Below are 19,938 nucleotides of genomic sequence, written 5' to 3'. Positions count from 1 at the left end.
AAAAATACAGGTTAGATGAAGATGGCAATTTTTTGTGTTCATTTAGAAAAAGTTTTAGCTTCAATAACAGCATTAACATTTTCATTTGGCTTTGTCTGACATACTGCCTCATTTTAAAGTACCAAGGTGCTAACAGTGGAGATGCATCCCCTACAAGGCAAAGCAAATTTAAAGTAAATTAGGACAATAAGGACACAAATCTATTTCAGAATGAAACCATTTGGTACCAGAAGGCATGAAAACAGTTAAGGGAAGAACTACTGGATCACCACTGCAAACAATTTAAGCGAACTTTTATTGAAGCGTTAAGTTGTGGTACAGATATTTTTAAATGATCAAAGTCTAACACCACAGAAATTATAAACACCATACTCCCCCCATCCTGATCACCCAGATAGTTCAATAACCCATTCAACAGCTTTCATTTTTATAGCCGAGGCTTATGCTTCTTTTTTTAAATGTGTATTTCAGTATTACTTGAAAAGGGATCCTCAGTCTACTTAAAGGACCTCAAGCCAACCAATGTCAGATCAATTGGGACAATGTAAGAACAAAAAAAACCCACAAATATTGGTCCTCAATATTAACACCAAAAAGCTTTAGTGCCATTTACAGCATGTAATTGGTAATATTGGTAAAGAACATCAATAATATGCTTAAAATATAAAAAAAAATCCAAATGTTCCAACCACTTGATTTCTAACCAAGTAGACTTCAGTTTAGAAGCACTGAAAAAGTGCTTCATTTATAAATATGGAAGGAACAAAAAAACCATTGCATCAAACCAGAAAGAGTCAAACCATTGCAAGGACAAGAGGGGGGAAAATAATCTCAATTTTGTAGTTAACACACTGGTCTCACAGCTGTTAAAATCCCAGTATTTACAAACATAGCTGAAAGCGTGCCAGCTCCTTAAAGCCTGCATTTTAGTCAATACCCACTGAAGTGACTTATTCATGCTCCATGAATAGCATTCTACTTCACTGTTGTCCAGATGTCCCAGACAGTTCTTGTTCTATGCCTTCACTTAATGCCCTCAAGTCACAGTAAGAGGAACCACCTTAGCAATTAGGAGGAAAAAACAGATGAAGTCACAACACTCAAATACAAAGTAAGTCACATGCACAACAAGGTCACAGGACTGTCACAAGATAGAGGCATTAGCTTTGCTCGGAACAACAAAATGAAGAGACACTGGACCAGTTTAGAAGCACTCTTTACAGTTAGGAGTAGTAGGTCACAGGTTTTACCGAGAATAATCCAAACCAATCAACACATCCAGACTGGCAAATTCCACTCCTCCACTACATCTACCTGTCAGTGCTCAAAAGCACCAACTTCTTAGTCTGACGTAACAGGTGATTAGGACAGAAAATGTCTGGTGCCGACATGAACTTGCACTTTGCAAAGCTGTCACACAACTATGCCAAAGCACTTGCATTCTGGCTCTGCTCTTCCCCTAATCAAGACTTGGACCTTCTTCAAATTCTGTCATGGTGTAGCAATGGACAGATAAATGAGCATTAAGGCAAGACAAATTTTAGCCTGCACTAGTACCGATACCCAAGTTACTAAAGGTGAAAGACCAATGTATTATGTTAGCCCAGTGCTACAGTATAGCTGAGCAAATTCCTATAAGTTTTATTAGAGCATGAAAAGTCAGTCTGATTTAAAAATAAATCAACCACCACCTGTAGTAGCAAAATAATTTGTAACTGTTTTAAGAACTTTCTCCAAACATGAAAGTGTTAATTAAGAATCAGTTTCATTAGAAATCATAGAAGTTTGTCAAAAACTGTTTTCGACTGAAATCACAACATCGATGAAAAAAAAAAAACCAAAACAACAAACCCAGACAATTTAACAGAGAACTGTCCCCAGTGAGTAGGTTGAGGCTAAAGTCTAATGAGGACGAAAGCCTTGTCTGTGGGGAATTTTTGGTGATACCTGGAGAAAAACTATATTGTGTGTAATTCTACCTGAATCATTTTTACAAGTGTTGTAAAGTTTCATACAGTAAGATTTTTCTACATGCACTTCAATTTCACAGCAAGAGTGGCATAGAGTACCTAAACACAGAAGAGAGCATTCATGCAAGATATCTAACTCCTTGATATAATAATGCATACAATTCAAAATGGTTATACTAAGATTACACCTAGGGCTTTCCACAACTACAAGGTGGTGGGAGTGGAAAACATGGCCCCCTGAATCATTAACTAGAAAGCAACCACCACCTTCTATATGGGATTTCTTTTTGCGCTTTTTCTTCATTCTTAATCAACTGTGCTGTTGCTGGCGATTTTTTGTAAAACTGGTAAAAACAAAATTATAATCACTGAATTGGGCAATCTGGTGATCAAGACGTTTAAACCCTTCAATCTTCTGGGCAGAGGAAAACACTGTGCGACATTTAGAGCTCTAGAAAACAAAAATGTAAAAGTTATTTTTCAACTGGCATTAAAAATGGACTAGCATATCATGTATTTCATATGTAATTCTTGGATACTTATTACCAACATGTTTCAAATCTGTGCCTGACAGTGCTGCAGGAAGTTTCATTCCTAAGAAGTGATTCTGCTCCCTGCATGTGATACTGCAAACCACACAGGGGATGAAGCACCTCTCCTACAGAGACAGGCTGAAAGGAGTTGGGGTTGTTCAGCCTGGAGAAGAGAAGGCTTGTGGGGGACCTTTAAGCAGCCTTCCAGTATCTAAAAGGGGCTACAAAACAGCTGGAGAGGGACATTTTAACAAGAGCATGTAGTGACAGGACAAGGGGGAATGGCTTTAAACTGAAAGAGGGTGGGTTCAGACTAGATATTAGGAAGAAATTCATTGCTCTGAGAGTAGTGAGGCACTGATATAGGTTGTCCAGGGAAGTTGTGGATGTCCCATTCCCAGAAGTGTTTAAGGCCAGGCTGGATGGCTCTGAGCAAGCTGGTCTAGTGAAAGGCATCTGTGCTCATGGCAGGGCAGTTGGAACTAAATGATCCTCTTCCAACCCAATGGTTCTATGATAGCTGGCAGCATCACCATTAATAGTGGCAGTTCTACAACTGACGGCTTCAGGCAAATCCAGAGAAGTGCCAAAGCAAGAAATTATGCCTATAAAAAACTGTACAGGAAGTCATTAGAATACTAAGACTGGGTTGCCTCATCTTAGTATTTCTGAAGAACTCTCAAGATCAGATTTAGTACATGCCAAAGCAATAGGGAAGACTATTTTTACTTTCCAAAGAAATGACCACCCAAATATTGAGGCAAACTGGGAACTTTATCTCCAGTGAAAATCTCCAGCTTTGTTTTATTTGTGTGTGCATTTCATAAGCTGACAAGCTAAAGCAAGAAAACTCACCTGATTAACAAAGAGGGTTGTCACAAATTTTCCTGGCTTGAAAACCTCTACAACTTTTCTAATCAGGTCATCATAAGAGGTCTGACTTATGTTTGTTTCAAAACTAACGTAAGAAAACTCTGGTTCTGGAGTGATGTGAATAGTCCAGTAAGTTCCCTGAAAAAAAAAAGTATTGTTACCACCAAATATTTATTATTTACTTTATTATCAGTATATTAATTATCAATGAGTGTAAAAACTTACATCCGATTTCATCCCATTCATTGAATACCCACAAGGATTGAACATTGTAGCATCAATAACAGAACCTGGTATCAGGTCACGAATTCCACTCATCTGAAATAGAAGTCAGGATTATACAACTCAGTTTATGATACATCCTTAAAATTGTTTAGACTTCACTCAAAGGTAGAACCAACATTTGGGGGCAGGACACCAGAGTTCTCCCCAGAACAAGTTCAGTTTGATAATCTGTACAACTGCAGATGAACTTGCTTTGCATCCTGTCCCCAAATAACTTGTATGCAGCTTGTCACTCTGTAATTTATCGTGGTGCCTCTTACAGAACCAAGCTGCATACATCCAAGACAAGGGAAATCTTAGAATTCTAAAACAACTGCTTTTGCTGCTGAAAAGTGGAGTTTCTCTTCAACCACTGTCCATGAAGTGAAGGCTATTTACATTTACTCCAGAGTAAGGATATACTGCTTTATACTCTAGAATAAAAGTGCAATCCCAAGCACACTCTAATTCCCATATAATACCTGAGGTACAGCCAGTTCTCAATAGCAAATAAAAGAATCAAATCCTAAGACACAAAATAAGATGAAGTCTGTGTACTTGTCAGAGAAATTTGTTCATGTCAAAGGATTTCCCCATTTGGAAAAAGGGTAAAAGGAGACATGACCATCAAGTTATGCTTAGACCCCAAGTCTGCCCTTCCCCCCATCCAAACAGCTCCTTGATTTTGATACCTAGATAAGCTTTGGATTCATTATCTTCAGTCTAAGCCTCACTCCTCATAATCCACATCCTTCAGTCAAAGTTACTCAAATTGTGATTTTATTCCTACTCCTCCATTTTTCAGAGTAAAAGCACTGAACCATCCAAAGCACTGCATATTGCTCCTTTCAATACACTAAACTAGGGGCACTGAAAATGTGAAGTTATGTTCCCCCAAATATTCTAGAGTTAAATCAATTTTACTCCTAAAGCATTAACCTGACATTTTCTTTTACATCTTTCCTGCCACAAAATAAACCTTCTATTAAATGGTCATCAAATGAAGCATTTTGTTGCCCAATTTCCACCACTCCCCAAAATTACTAGTTTTCAAGCAAACGTACACGAGTGACATCATTTGCAGTAACACCATCTTTCATGTAGAACTGGTCCATAACTACTGGGTCAAGCTCACTCATCAGAATTTCCAGTGTCTGATCAGGCTGATTGGATATCCGACTCTCTGGGAAATCCAGAGTGTACAGGTACCTATGGAAAGTACAAGTCACATATATTATATATATTAAAAGCACCAAGTTCTACTGTAAGTCCCAACGACTTCAAACTCTTCACATACATACCAGCAATCAGAATTCATACGCCCCATGCAATAAGCTGCTCCATCTAGACAAGACAAAAAGTCTCCAGTTAATACATCACAGCTGAACATTTATGAAAAATATTATATTCATCTCATATTTAAAGACAGTTTTCACAGAACCCCATGAGGTTCACTGATACAGTCAGCATCTGTGTCGAATAACCCAGTATTTAGCTTCAGGAATGCTAAGTTAATAATCAAAAGGAGGTTCCTTCAGAAGTGGGTCTGGACACCCCAGCTGAAAGCCTACTAGCAGGAAATTCAGATTACAGCTTTTACTATGCGCAGAGAGAAACCCTGGTACTCTTAAGCTTCTATTAAATACACTTATGATTAGCATTTATTTTCAAATAACTCAGATGAGTACCACAGCTTCCACATTCGTTCAAAAAAACCCTTTACTGCCAGTATTTAAAATTTAAGATGCTTTTTGTAAGTTTTAAATTTTATTAAATCTTTAAATTCAATTTTTGGCACAGTGACTTTGAGAAAAGCCCACATTTTCCTTAAGTGTATTAGTTAGATTAAATTACTCTCCTAGCTTTTGAATAGGGGTTTTAGGGTTAGTGAAAGCTGGATTCTGCAGAGTGATTTACTACACTCCATTTAGAAGTCTGAAGATGACCCCAGTTAACACAAGGTGCTAAATGTCAAGCTTACTATGATTTAAATTTTGATCTTGGCAAGCTAGTGGCAGAAATTCAGTAAACAGCTCTTGACTTTTATGCAAGGACTGCTGAATGCATGGCCTGGCAGCCTGCACCTATTGTACTGCTTGTCACTTCTCACATAACATCAACCCTTCACACGAGCTGTACAACTCTGATGAAGTTTCATGAACTTACTTGGGAAAATTTCATTAAGAAACTCTACTTCTTCCTGGAAATTCCTATGTGGGTACTCCTGGTGGGAAGGCTTCATGAAATTCTTACGTGAATAAAAGAAGCTCTGAAAAAATAAAGGTGCATCTTAAATAATGAATATATCCCCCCACGTCAAATCCAAAAATTTAGAAAAACACAAGCATTTATCATAAATTTTTACAGGACCCAAGTTTTCGCTGTCACAACACTGCTAGGTTTATTCCCATTTCCGAGGCATATGGATATTTCTATCTTAATTTCTAAGCTACAGGAGACAGCTTACTTAAAACTTGTTTTCCATTAGAAAACTCCAGTGACTTCAGCACCGACAGCATAGGCACAGAAGTCTTTCACCCTTAAGTAACTCAGTACAATAGCATTTGATGGTTAGCACCCATTAAGAGGCAAGCAGAAGGGTAAATGCTACAGCAGAGCAATTTTTATATTACAGTCTTCCCATTACAGGAAGCATAAATAAATGTGAAAGTTCCAGAATATTTAATAAAATCAGTGAATTTTAAATAGTGGTAAAACAGGTTTGTGTACATTCTAAGGAAGAGGCAACATTTTTGACACCTTACCTGAATTGAGTCAAACCCACTGTACTCCCTAGCAAGCTCCAACAGGGGAACCAGTGCTTGCAGTAAGAGGGTGGTACCACACGTCTTCAAAATGAAACGTCTCTTGGAGACAAACATGCTACTCTCACTGTAAAAAAGATGTGAAAAAATATATTAAGTGCTCTACATAAAAAAATCCAGGAGAACAATCCAGCTCTTGGTTCTTATCCCCACCAATTGCATTACTCTGAGTATTCAGAATACGGTACATAAACATGTTTGGTAAATGGACCAAAACAGTAGATTTCAGCTAACATTCAAGAGGAATTATGATTTCCCAAAACAAATACTTGCTCCAAGCATGGTATTACAGAGATACCCCACTAAAGGAAGACGTTACACATGTATTAGACAAACTACTTGAGCAATACAAACATGCTGTAAAGTGAGTACACAGTACAGACATTGAATTTAATATCTTAACCCTGACATAGAACAAACTTGTAATCTTTCTCAGCTGACAACGCCTATGAGAAGGTCAACTCAAATAAGGCAAAAGCCTTAACAGAATTTAGTAAGTTGCGTGGCTGCATCCTCTAGGAAAGCAGACTACTAGAAAAGAGTAAATTAGCACCTGTCCACAGGGACATGAAATCTCGCTATGAGAATATAGGCACAGCTACATGAGACACCTATAGATACAGGAATTAACAATATATAAAGTAAGTCAGATACTTAACTGCAGCCCCACTGACCTGAAGACAGGCATTGATACTACATCCAGAATATTTAAACATGCTTAACAAATATCTTTTTACCAAGTCACTGAACAATGGGGATTAAAAATTAGCTTAAATAATGCAATTTGGAATGCTATTTACAAATTTGAAGTCAAGACTATATTTCATCCAAGATGCAGTGTAACTAGCTACAGTCTTTTCAGAATTTTGTTTAAAATACATGAAGCTTGAAGAAACAAGACTTCAGCAGTTTCTTTGACTAGCTTGCTCTTAAGTCCAACCTTGCCCTCAAGACAGTCTTTCAGAGTACAAAAGCTTCAGTATTTCATATAATCTGAAGTAAAGCAGAGAATGTCAAATGATCTGTAAAGTTCACATAGAAAAAGCAAGGAAGTATTTTGCAAGATGAAAAACACATGGCGAAAGTGGTGTCCTTACAACTAAACTCTGCACAGCAAAAAAATTCCAGGATTTCAGGAAAGCTATATTTTTATAGATGTCCTTAGCTCAGATGCAAGGGTTGTTCCACATTATCTGCACTTAGAGCCAATTTACTAATACAGTTTTTTTGCTGATCTATAAGTGACACCTATATGCACTATTCTGCTGAAGTGATATTAAACCTCTTAACTGGGGAAACTCATTTGCCCCACCCCCCTGGACAAAATTCAGTGATCAGGTGCAGAACCACCACAACTCTGTCAATCCTTTCAGTTAGAGGAACAAAGAAACAGGGGTAACTGTGAAGACATTTCCACCTCTGAACAGAAGCATGAGAGTACTCTGATTAGCAGATCCTTGTAAGCTGTAGCTGCCAACAGCAGCATATTAACCCAAGATTGGTCCCATATGACAGCTTTCACTTTTTTACCTCTTTAAGAGACTAAAAGAATGAGGTAGTGGCTTACCTGAGTACATAAGCTTCCTGCTTGTCAGTTTTTGTCACACTTATGATCAAACAATGCACATTCTCCAGAAGTTTGTCCCACTCAATCCTGTAAAGAAATCACAAACACAGGTTAAACAAACCCAAGCTTTCTGGAGCCCTGGGTAAAAAGTGTAGCCCAAAAAAGACTAGAGCTCTTGTCTTGATTTACTGGATCTGAGAGCACAAAACAGGAAGGCTTTTTATATGTGAACTGTCTATAACAGTAACATCCAATTTCTTAGCTCTCAATGGCTAAGTATTCCTCAAAATCTGTTACTGTAATCTGCTGCACGCAGACAACTGCCAAACAGCAACCCCAAGCTGCTAACTAGGTGAGTCAAGATAGCCTTAAATCCTGCACCCCACACGTTCTAAGATAAGTTACAGCAATTAATGTTAAGGTATGCTTTAGGTCGAACCTCCATGCACTCCAATCACAATAGTCACTGGCAACTACTTGAGTAATAAACCAGCAAGTTAGCATTAAGATGTTTTAATTGACCAGCAAAGAGTCAAGTTCCCAATTTAGCTGAAAACCATCCCTAAAAACTAACACATTTCAATGGCCTGAATTCCTCTTGGACCAATCAGGATCACACGATTTCTTCTACCTCTAGAAGATATAGAAGACTTAGAGCAAATAGATAGGAATATTATACTTAAAAGAAAATAAACTGAACTTATTTCATACAGAGCAAGTTGAAGCCGCAGTGCTAGATTTCAGAGATGTACAAGTTTAATATTTCAATTCTTTACTGTCTAACCTTATTCATTCTACAAGGAATTTGGAAAAAAAAATCAAAGGGTTCAAGTTAAGCCAAAATATTTCAAATACTAATAAGAAAGGACAGACTTGCAAAAAATTACTTTGGTTATCAACTTTAGTCTTGTGTCTACATCAGATTACTAGAATCCAATATAGTCAATTTTGCTATAAATAAGACAGGAACAAATACAGCATCCTGACGTCACATAATACAAGACTGCCAGCTGTCCTACTTTTCCCATCCCTCCCTTCCCACAGCATGTTCCACCTGCAGGTTGTGCTGGCTCTTGTCCTCAGACCTGTCACAAACCAAGGGATTTACTAACCCAGCATAAAACTGAGCTACCCATCAGCAGAGCTGGAGATGCTGCAGGACCCTTTGCAGCTGGGAGCATGAAAGAAGTGCCAATTTTTCATCACCAAGCAAGCTTAGCTCGGTCATACAACTGTCAGCATAATCCATCCTCAGGAGTCAGATCTCTCGCCCTTTACCAACATCACAAAAGCCCTGTAGTTGTATTTCAGGACAGAGCACTCACTGTTAATTCCATTGGCAGGCTTCCTCCAGCAGCCACCAATCTTTCCCCTCAGAAAACTGGTGAGTTCACAAAGCTGAAGCCTTAGATTCTGCTGTAAGTATAATTAAAACATCCAGATGTTCTTCAGCTTTTTTAAACGCTACAGCAAGTAAGTGCCTTAATTTCTCCCTCAATTCTCTAATTCAGGAGAATGACTCCTGAAACTGAATTCTGTACCTTTACTACTAATACTCAACATTACACCAGAATAGTATATTTATACATGATTCAATCAGAACACACTTAACTGTATTACAGACTCACACTATAGCCTCCTTCTAAATGAGACTGAAGCTATGAAAAATGAGAAAATTCGACACCTTTTTAAATTGCTCACAATTAGGAGCACATCTGAACAAGCTTACAGATTCAGTGATATAACCGGATACTTAAAATCAAAGTGAGGTTTAGCCTACTACCCCAGTTAGTGACCCTTGATGAAACACTCTTCTGCAACTACAGACATGCCAGCACAGACACTCAAATCTGCATATCAAATTAAAAAGGTTATTTTTAATGCTCATCTCAAGTCCCACATATTTATTCAGCTCTATGCTTATGTCACTGACTGGATTTAGTTCCTAATACTCAAGTATATATGAAAATGCAAGTGGCTGCTCACCTTGAAAAACCTGGTGAATGCAAGGAGTGAAACATTTGTATTATACCTATTTTAACTGCTCCTAGGGAAAAAAAAAAAAATCACACTTTTGCTGACAAGAACACTAAACGATTTGGTTTTCTCTGGCTACAAACCACCAATGTAAGTTTGCCAGCCTTAATGTTTTCCCTTTAATATCCTATTACATTCTTCCTGTGAATTGAACTAGGTAATGTTTGAAATTGTTCAAATCATTCCAGCACTGCTACTGAAAACATTTCGTCTGCCATTAAAGAAACACCCAGTGTCTGACATAACATTTGTGAAAGGTGAGGAAGAGTTTCCCTAATGCTGAGCTGCACTAACCCCATTTGTACATTACTACAAATCTGATTTTGTACTTTTCTAAGTATTAATGGGCATGTAACTATCTTAGGCTTTTCAAGAGCATACGTCTCAGCCTTCACAAGCTTCTTACCTAGTCAGACAGTCAAAACCTCAGCTTTATGCAGACAAGTGACACTTTTAAGTACTGCTGTAGTGCAACTCCATGCACATGTTTTCAGGGAAATGGCTTAAGTTTCAAACATATATTAGCACAGGAAAATGTATGAATTTTGGTCTTCAAGTAGTCCAACAATGAGGGCTAAGTATAGCATAGTATCAACAACACAATATTGCAAAGTCCACCGTGCAAAGCAAGTCCCTAGTTATGCTTGTTAGTACTATAGCTGGTATTTAGGGACCTTCGCTCAATTCTTTATTATTATACAACAGAAACCACAACTAAGCATACATTAATTGTTATGTGTTCAGTCTTTACAGAAATAAAGGGCAAGTTCATCATTTGATGATTAGAGCAGCATCAAGGAAAAAAACTGCAACTTGAAACAGACAAGATGCCAGGTTTGCTTTAGATGCATACACAGACTAACAAAGGGTTGCAGCACCCAGGATGAGACTTGGCCACATTAGGGAGAAGTTTTGCAGAGATACTGGCCTGTATCTATATAAATCTTGAAGTTAAGTACAGAAAACTAAAGAAAGGCTGGATTTGATCCAACATAATCTATTTAAACAAGATGACCTTAGTATTTGGCATGTTCCATTGTTTAAAGCACAGCAAAGGAAGAACATCTGGGACTACTTTGTACCAAGTAGATTAAGCTCACAATAAGTCTAATTCTTGTATTTCCTCCTTAAAAAAAAAAAAATCTGTATAATTATGTAAGCATCACTAGTTGAGAGAAGCAGTGTCTACCCACACTTAATGTGGAAACAAAAAAAAACCCCTTAAAAATAGTATTTCAATGGTTATCAGTACATGTACTGCAGCTATGCACATTTTTTGTCAAGTAAAAATCAAAAAAATTAGTAACTGAAATATTTGAGAACACTACTTATTTCATTACTGAGTTAAGTCTGAACTTGGAAGCAAAGCCTCCAACTGAAACAAGGGAAAAAATAAGACTAATTCTCAATAAAATACTATCATGGGCTTCTGCTCTTCAAAACTCCCTTTTCAATGATCGATGTGCATGGCATTACTATTTCCTACATTATTTTCCACAGCCAGACATCAGGACAATCACAGTTTGGAAACTGCTGTCCTATACTCAAGCATAGTAGAGTATGATCTGTGGGAGTCATTGGTAGCTCTCACTGGAAGCAAGTTCTGCAGCAGATCTGCAAAAACTTATTTGCAACCAATTCCTCGCTGTTGTGGGCTTATTGACCACTTCACTGCAGAGCTTTAAAATCCCATTTCTCAAGTTTCAAATAACTGCTACTTATCCAAAGTTAAATTAGTTTCTCCAATGGGCAAGCATATTGCATCTTAAATGGCTGCACATTCTCAGAGAATAGCAAATGAAAATGGAATACATCCACTCAAGCGTGAAAAACTGTACTTGCTTCAATTGCAGAAAGCTACGTGTTCTATATCTGGGTAGCCAAAAGGAAGAAAAAAAAAAAAAATTAAGTTCAGCAATCCACTCCACTCCTCTACCTATGTTGCAATATTTAGTGCCTTATCAACAGACTTGTTACCAGAGTGCAAATAACTTCCATTCAAAGTGCCAACCAGGTATACCAGTAGGGAGAAACTATTTTAACTGAGAATTATCTTAATTTCAGGAAGTATGCTTAAAGCCTGTAATGAATAGTCAACAGTGCCTCCCAACCAAGTTCCAAAACATCATGTTTGCTCCTTTATTTCATACTTTGCAGGAATAAAGAATGAATAAGCTATGAAACAAGTTTTCCTTGCCAGATATAAACCATGCTTTTGAACACAAGTTATTGGCCTCTTCTAAGCTTTTACCTTTGGGGTAAAATTCGTTCTTAAGGGAAGTCAAGCCTATCAAGGCCCAATACTGCTGTTTCAGGCCAACTGGGAAGGTGCTAACAGCAATTTAAAGAGATAAGAACTACATCAAGAACTTGTTCCTATCAGCAATAAATAGCCTCCACAAGCATGCCACTCCACCACCCCGGTAACAGTACCTTGCCAAGGCAGCCAGACAGCACTGGGAGGAAAAGACATTTTGCAGTAGTGCAGGAATTCTTAGGAAATAAATCATATGAAATTCCTAAAGACAGCTTAAGCCCTATACATACTCTTGCATAGTTTTGCATTAAAATAGAACAGCTGACAATTCTGTAGTACCAAAAGTAATAAGCACTTTAATCTTTACTGTAAGACCTTGTTTTACCCTCAAGCATTCAGCTGCAGCGCAACCTTTTATCCCCTCACCTGTTACCTACTAAGTATTTTTAGGAGCCACAGATATATCAATTACCTCATTAGCAGGCTCCAGTTAAGTAGGCACATTCCTACCAATACCATGATCCAGACAGCCAAGCTTAATGCCATGTCTAAACTGCCTACGCAGAGGAGATGTAGCCGAGACACAAGAAAGCTGGCTAAGTATCAGTGTCAGTAGAACTGCAACATTGGTTTCAAGGGTCCTGAAACAGGTACACTACAGACCACAGAAGTCACAAGCTTTTTAAAGCACCTCCTCATGTATTAAAGCTCGTGTATTTCTCTGTAGACAGCTGCATGTGAATTATTTTCTATGAGAACCAGAATTTAGTTTATAAATTGCTGTTTAAGATAGATTACCTCGAACCACACTCATAGCCTGAGTTTAGACTCAAGGCACTGGCAACTTGATAATTTTACTTCAGCAGTATCTGTGAGGTGCACAGAAGTGTCACACCCTCTATATGCTCTGGGCACAGATATACAGAGAGACTGCCTGCATCCCCCTTATCTTTAACTTAAGAAACTCTCCTGGGACATGCATTTAATCTGAAATTAAAGACAGGCACCTGAATGGAAAACTGCATGCACATGAATATTGATTCTACGCAGCAATCCTCACAAAATACTTTTTACTTAGAAGGTCCCAAGCCAACTACTTAGAGCATCGTTTCCAAATGAAACCAAGATATTTCAGCAATGGCACAAAGATAAGCACAGACACTGCTTCAAAGGCTGCATATTTCTCCACTTGAAGGTCTTACATCATTACTGCAGTTACAGCAGTGTACATGGAATAGAGACTCCATCCTTTACAACTGAAGATATTTGATAGGCATTTCCAAGTCTTTCACATCAAAGCACAAAACATACCTAACACCCAAGGTGCTTAAGAAGCATGAGCCCCAGCAGGCACAGCAAGAATTACAAGCAACATTGAAGGCCAATTGGAGTGTAACCTTCTCTAGAAGGTACTGTAAGGCAGCAGCTATCTACCATGAGTCCCAAATCTTCCTGTTCTCTTGGCTGCATAAAGCCATTAGTGCAGCCCTTTGAGGGCGCACTAAAAAAACCACGACAGAGGGAATACACCAGCAGCCACATATTTTAATAGGATGTTCTCCAGAGTCTCACTAAGGGACCGGATCTTTGGCAGAAAGTGACAAATTCTTTAGCAGTTTCAGCGGTAAGGTAGGAAAATATCAAGTCTTCGACATAAGTCTTCACTTCCTGCAAACAGTATCAGAATCAGTAGCAGTGAGTGTAAAAGGGCTTATTCCCTTTGTGTGAAACCATTCTTTAATTACAATTGTGAGTTACAAGCAAGCACACTTTACCTGTAATTTTGAACTTAAAAGCTAAAATCTAGTTGAGTAATACCAATTTTGATGAGGGAAAGACTGCATTCTTACATAAAGTTCTCTAGATAAGAATGCATCACCCATAAAAAGGCTCAGCAAGTACACAGTGACAGAAGCCCTTATCTTAGCACAACCCTGCCTTCTTTTCCGGACTCCACTGAGTTTTGTTCCAAAGCACTGCAGGAGTAAGAGCAGAAGAGGGCTCATGGCCCAGCCACCTTGTACCTTCACTGTTCGAGAAAACAGGCAGATAACTCTGCTGTGGTCTTCAGGACTGGGGGAAGGGTAGAGGTGCAGCAGTGAGCTGACTCAGTCTATAGGGTGCGGTACAAAGCAAATATTTACAGGACTTAGATGCTTGACTCTATATGGGTGCTTGGAAGCTTTCCTGTAGCACAGGATCAGAATGTGGTATCAAGTGTCACTCCATATTGCTCATTGCTACGGTTTTCTCCAGCTTGTGTGTTCACATAATATAGACAAATAGGAAGCAGATTAAAAGTACATAATTAATTTCAGGGTATTCTTCAGGGTTGAATGCTTGAGATATGGGCTCTTAATACTTGCGTCATTACCTTAAGGTTTCAGACCCGTGTACATTCAGGATCATGATAACCCTTGAGATGTAAAATGCATAGTTGCACATCTGAAGGAATAAACAGCTTAGTCTACTGTGGGAATAGTGATTGCACTACACAATCACCATGGAAATCCAGGGCTCGCAGCAAGTCCATGTTTTCAGCAACTCCTCCAGTTTTTATACATAGTCTAAGGCTATTTTTAAAAAACATGCCTTACAAAGCATGGTGAGAACAAGCACTAAAATTAAAGCCAATTATTTTGAGACCACAAAAGTTTTAACTTCTTTCCACTTCTGAATATAAGCAGGGTAGGCATCTTCAGATGCTTGTCACTATTTCAACAATAAGACCTCTATGCAGAACTCATTAGAAAATGAACAAAAATACCCCAAAACTTAACAGGAAAGTAAAGCCCATGTTCAATACTTTTTAGTTGGGATTTTACTAAATGTATTAAAGCAACAGTCATAGATATTTTCTGAAATACATTACACCTAATACAAACTTTTATCCAGAAAGCAAGCTTGCTGATACGAGAGAAAAGATATCTTAATTGTATCAGTTCAATAACGTTTTTCGCTGATGATATCCAGCAAAGACTTTAAAATATCTAATCCCTAACAAGCACATGGCAACATGGAAATTTTTAGCTTTGAACACGAGCTTAGTCATTCAGTAGATGAATGGCTCACATTTCACTACTAAGCAGGTATTACAATACAAAAGGCAAGCTCAACTGGTTTGCAACTTGATTCTAATTTAGCTATTGTTCTACAGTTTCAGCTTTGATTTCAAGTTCTGTTCAACATAAACCAGCTTATTCAATCACCTCTATAGAATTACCAATAGTAGGAGATACTGCATTCAGGGTTTTTTTCGTTTTTATCTATCAACTGCAGTAAGTAATTTAATTACAAGTTTTCCAAAAGTGAACGTTTGTAAAACTTAATGTTAGAAACACAGTGTCACTGATAATGACTGTTGGACACAGGTTAACAATAATTTTCAGACATGCCACAGCTTCCTAGCAAAGAAAGTACAAAACTTTAATTAACATTTTGTATTAAGAGCCAATTAACACAAAGCTCTTCAAAGCTTGTTCACAGCTCTGAAACTGTGTTAAATACCACATGTTGAACAGTTAACACAGTTTGTGTCTACTCTATTAAAACTTTACAGCCATAACTAAACCACACAAAGGGACTGGACTGTCCCAGTACCTACATCGCAATTACATTAAATGCTCTTGAGAAGTCTAAAAGTTAAGTTCGCAGTTTTGCAAACAGGAGTCTGAGCTGACAAACGGAACACCAGAGAGCACAATTGTGTCAGTGAGGAAAGCATTTGCAGAATGCCATCTCTACATCTTCATATTCCAACATCAGCATATTAACACGGTCAAATGAGTACTTTTGGAATCTTTCACATTAAAGTCAAACACTCCAGGAATCCTCAAGCACCTACACAGCTCAGATCTGCAAATATTTCAGCTAAGATTTTCAACAGCCTTCCAGGATTGCCTGGACATTACCTATACAAGTTGTTACCCTGCGTCTGCTACACCACTAAGCCTCAACGAACTACATAACCACATTTGATGATTTCCACGTTAAGCACATTATTCAAAAAGGTCTAAACAGCTTCACAAGTCAAATTTACATGAGCAAGGTACCTCATTACAACAACACATCAGAGGTAACGATGTATTCTGCAGTGCTTCTGGTATGGCAGAAAGGAAGCTTCCACTACCCATAAAGTATTAATTGTTTTAGAAAAAGGCAGTTACCTGCCCACTGGCAATTCAGATCTTTGAATACCTAACTCTACTGACATACACACAGAGGAAATTTGCTGAAGAATATCAAAACAAATGAGAAGACAAATAGCATACGGTTTTGAATGATGATCAGTAACATATTCTAGCCATTAAATAAACCATGACAAGCTCTTTTCCAAGCTCTCTTGCTCAAGCTCCCTGACCAAAGACCAGTGATATGCACAAGTAGATCTGGATACACATGAGAACACCAGATCTTCCAGCTACCATTCAAAACTGAAAAGCTGAACAATTAACCATACTGAAAGTCAGCTACAGACATTAAGTATAACCTTCAGATTTGCCCCGTTTGCTTAGGACAAGCCTGCTTTTTCCAACCATGTCAGCTGATAGCATCGACATACTATTCTTGCTGTCCCTGCAACCTCATGCATAGTTCTAGGGATTTTGCTTTGCACTTCAAGCTCTCAGATACCATTTTCTGGCACTTCCAGAACGCAATTTTCTGTACATCTACAGTTGGACCGCCTAAGTCGCAAGCCTGGGTATTCCACAGAATCACAGAGCGGCCTGGGTTGGAAGGGAGCTTAAAGATCATCCTGTTCCAGCCCTCCCAGACTGTCCCCCTATAAAACGCAGTAAAGACATCCCTTGCCCGCCGGGCCCGGCAGGGTTCCAAAAGCGACCCGCGTGCCGGCAGGTGGCCATCGGCTCCTGCGCTAACAAAGGCGGCGCGGGCACATTCCTGGGCGGCGGGCGGGGAGCGGCGGTCCCGAACACGTGCGCCCGGAGCGGAGCGGAGCAGAGCGGGCCGCGGGCCTTCCCTCCCCGCCCCGGGCGGCGGCGAGCGAGGCGCCAGCGCATTCCCCAGATGCCCATTGGGTGACGGGCGCGGGCCCGGCCCTCCGCGGCTCCCCTCTCCCATTGGCCTCGCTCCTCAATGGGGAGAGCCACGGGAGCGGCCGCGCGGCCCGGGAGCGCGGCCAGGGGACTCACGTGTAAACCGCGGCTCCAGCCACACTTCTGGAGGAGGAGGGGGGCACCCCCGTTCCCAGCGCCTTCCTCGCTCCGGTGCTTCCCACGCCACAGGGAAACATGGGAAGGGTCCCTGTCTAGCGCCTGGTTCCCTCCGCGAGAGCCGCTGTATGGACCAGTCCGGCTACGCAGTGCCGGAGGTCGCCGCCAAACCGGCCATGCGAGGGAACCATCAATCCTCGCCGCGACAGCCAGAGGGATCTCCCTTCCCAGCTTTCATTAACTGGGAGCGAGATTCCCGGATCCCAGCTCCCCACAGTACAGCGCAGGCAGGGTTTTCCCGAGCTTTCTCATCCCGACGTCGGCCATACGAGCAGTGCCAGCCGTAACGAGGTGGGCGCCGCCGTGCCCCCGGCCGGGAGCAGCACTGCGACACTCCCGCCTCGCCCCGCGGGCGCTCCCGGCCGGCGGCACACGCCCGGCTCCCCGCTCCCCGCCGCCGCCACATGTTGCCAGCAGGGACCGCGCGGGGCTGCACGAGGTGGCGGCGCGGAATGGCTTCCGTCCCCAGCACCCCCACCGCCCGCCGGCGGCCAGGGCGAGGGGAGGCTCCCTGCTCGGGGGTCTCTGGAGGGCGGCGGAAGGTCACCCCCAGCGGGCAGATGCCGGGACTGTCACCGGGAAAGGGGAAGGCGGCCGGCTGCGCCCAGCCCCCACGGACGGCCACCCCGGAACCTGCCTCCCCCTGGCGCGGCCGCCATCGCCCCTCAAGCGCCGCCACACCCGGGCCATTCAGGGACCCTCTCGCCCCCCGGGGCCAACGCTACCCCCGCCGCCGCTGACCCCCGCCCCGACCCCACCCCGCGCCGGCCGTTCGCGGACCTGGGTATGGTGCGGAGGTCGCCGGACCCCTTGCTCTGGTGCGGCTCCTGCTGCGCGGGCTGCTGCCGGGCGAACCACACCTCCAACAGCTTCTCGGTCCCTTCGAAGAAGTGTGCACCGCTCTCCTTCATGGTGAGACAACTCGGCAACCAACAACCACAGAAATTAAACGACAACCAAACTGCCGCCCCCGGCCGCCACCGTTCGCTGCTGCTGCTGCTGCTGCACGGGCCGCGCTGCCGCCGCCGGGTCCCAGTCCGTCCCAGGCGGGTTTTACCTTCTGGGGGATTTGCTTAATGTTAATTTAACAAGAAAAAAAAAAAAGGAATAAGCAAAAGAAGGATTTTTTTTTTTTTAAACGGGCGAAAACCACCCGGAGTGCGCGGCGGCGGATGCGGCGTGAGCGTGTGCGAGCGGGTTACAGTCCGAGCGGGGGTGCGGGCAGGCGATGCGGTTCGGTTCCTTGTAGTCCGTGTGTTCCCCTGTTACAGAGAAGAGCGTTGAGCGAGCGCTAGCTAATGTCGCCGGCCATACTGTGTAAGCGAGGGGCCAGTGCGCACGCAGCCGCCTTTATACCCCGCAGGTAGCCGCATCACGCCGGCTGGCGCTGCACATTGGGCGGCCGCCGCCCGGGCCCACCCTTCCCTGCTTCCCATAGGGCGGCGGCGACGCTTGTCCAGGCATATGCCGGTTCCCTCGGCCCCTCCCGTTGCAGCCCGCGCGCCCGCCCGCAGGGAGCGGGAGATGGAGCGCGGGCGGCGGGGCTGGGGCTGAGGCTGGGGTCGGGGCCGCGGGTGTGGCGGCCGCGCCGCCATGGGACCGCGCCGCCCCTGAGGATGGGTGGGAACCGCCCGGCCTGTGGTCGGCAGTCCCCATCCGCGGAGAGGAAAGGGTGCGAGAGGGAGCAGGGCTGAACATGGCCGAGAGACACCGGGGGAGCATCCCCCGAAACCATTCGGCGCGTCACAAGGAGCGAGCCCGAGAATTCCGGCTTTTCCCGGGCCGCGGCGGCAGCGCTGCCCCCTCACCCGGCCCTCCTTCTCACTCGTAAAGAGGAACTCAGCCAGGCGTTCAGGCGCACCTCTCGGTCCCCTGGCCCCTTCCCGGAGCCCAGCATGTGTGACCGCGCAGCGAGGAGCCGCTGCTGTGCCTGTGTGCGGCACAAGGAGCGAGTGACCGAGCAGGGCATGTGCCGCTGTTGGCGGACACGGGAGGGACCGCGGGTCTGTGTCCCTGGGTCAACACTTGATTACCTGCGACTTTCCCCCCCCCTCCTATTATTTAAAAGAAATTATTGCAAACTGGACAGGTTTATAGTCGTTTAAAGCATTTTTCAGCGATATAATAACACATTATAAATCCAGTGTTGCAGTACTTCATAGCCGGAGGAAACCGTCGCTAACGACTAAATGGAGAAAATGCCATCCGCCCCGATGAGCCTGCGGTAGTTACACTACATGGGACTGGCAGCAGCAGATGGCTGGGGACAGATGAATGAGTCCCTAGTAGGAGACAGTGAGATACTATCAGTATCGGACAGCATAATAGGCATTGGGCTCTGTCCACAGCGAAGGAGTGACTCACTGAGACTGAGGCAG

At 42.3% G+C, this 19,938-nt stretch overlaps 1 protein-coding gene across 1 annotated transcript; it reads right to left on the bottom strand.

Annotated features, from left to right (window-relative positions):
• Window positions 1–277: 277 nt before the first annotated feature.
• On the bottom strand, window positions 278–18,900 carry AMD1 (adenosylmethionine decarboxylase 1). The gene is made up of 9 exons (XM_027901557.1): window positions 18,341–18,900; window positions 8,033–8,119; window positions 6,406–6,532; window positions 5,807–5,909; window positions 4,942–4,984; window positions 4,705–4,849; window positions 3,602–3,694; window positions 3,359–3,514; window positions 278–2,421 (listed from the first exon to the last, which is right to left on the bottom strand). Exons 1-9 carry the CDS (start codon window positions 18,469–18,471, stop codon window positions 2,281–2,283), a joined length of 1,026 nt encoding a protein of 341 aa, XP_027757358.1. The 5' UTR covers window positions 18,472–18,900; the 3' UTR covers window positions 278–2,280.
• Window positions 18,901–19,938: the final 1,038 nt, after the last annotated feature.

This window comes from Empidonax traillii, unplaced genomic scaffold (genome assembly GCF_003031625.1).
Source record: "Empidonax traillii isolate 1590-97213 ecotype Southwest subspecies unplaced genomic scaffold, ASM303162v1 scaffold798:size368312, whole genome shotgun sequence".
Taxonomy (NCBI): domain Eukaryota; kingdom Metazoa; phylum Chordata; class Aves; order Passeriformes; family Tyrannidae; genus Empidonax; species Empidonax traillii.
The sequence above is the reverse complement of the archived record's forward strand: the minus strand, read 5'-3'. Positions and strand labels throughout refer to the sequence as shown.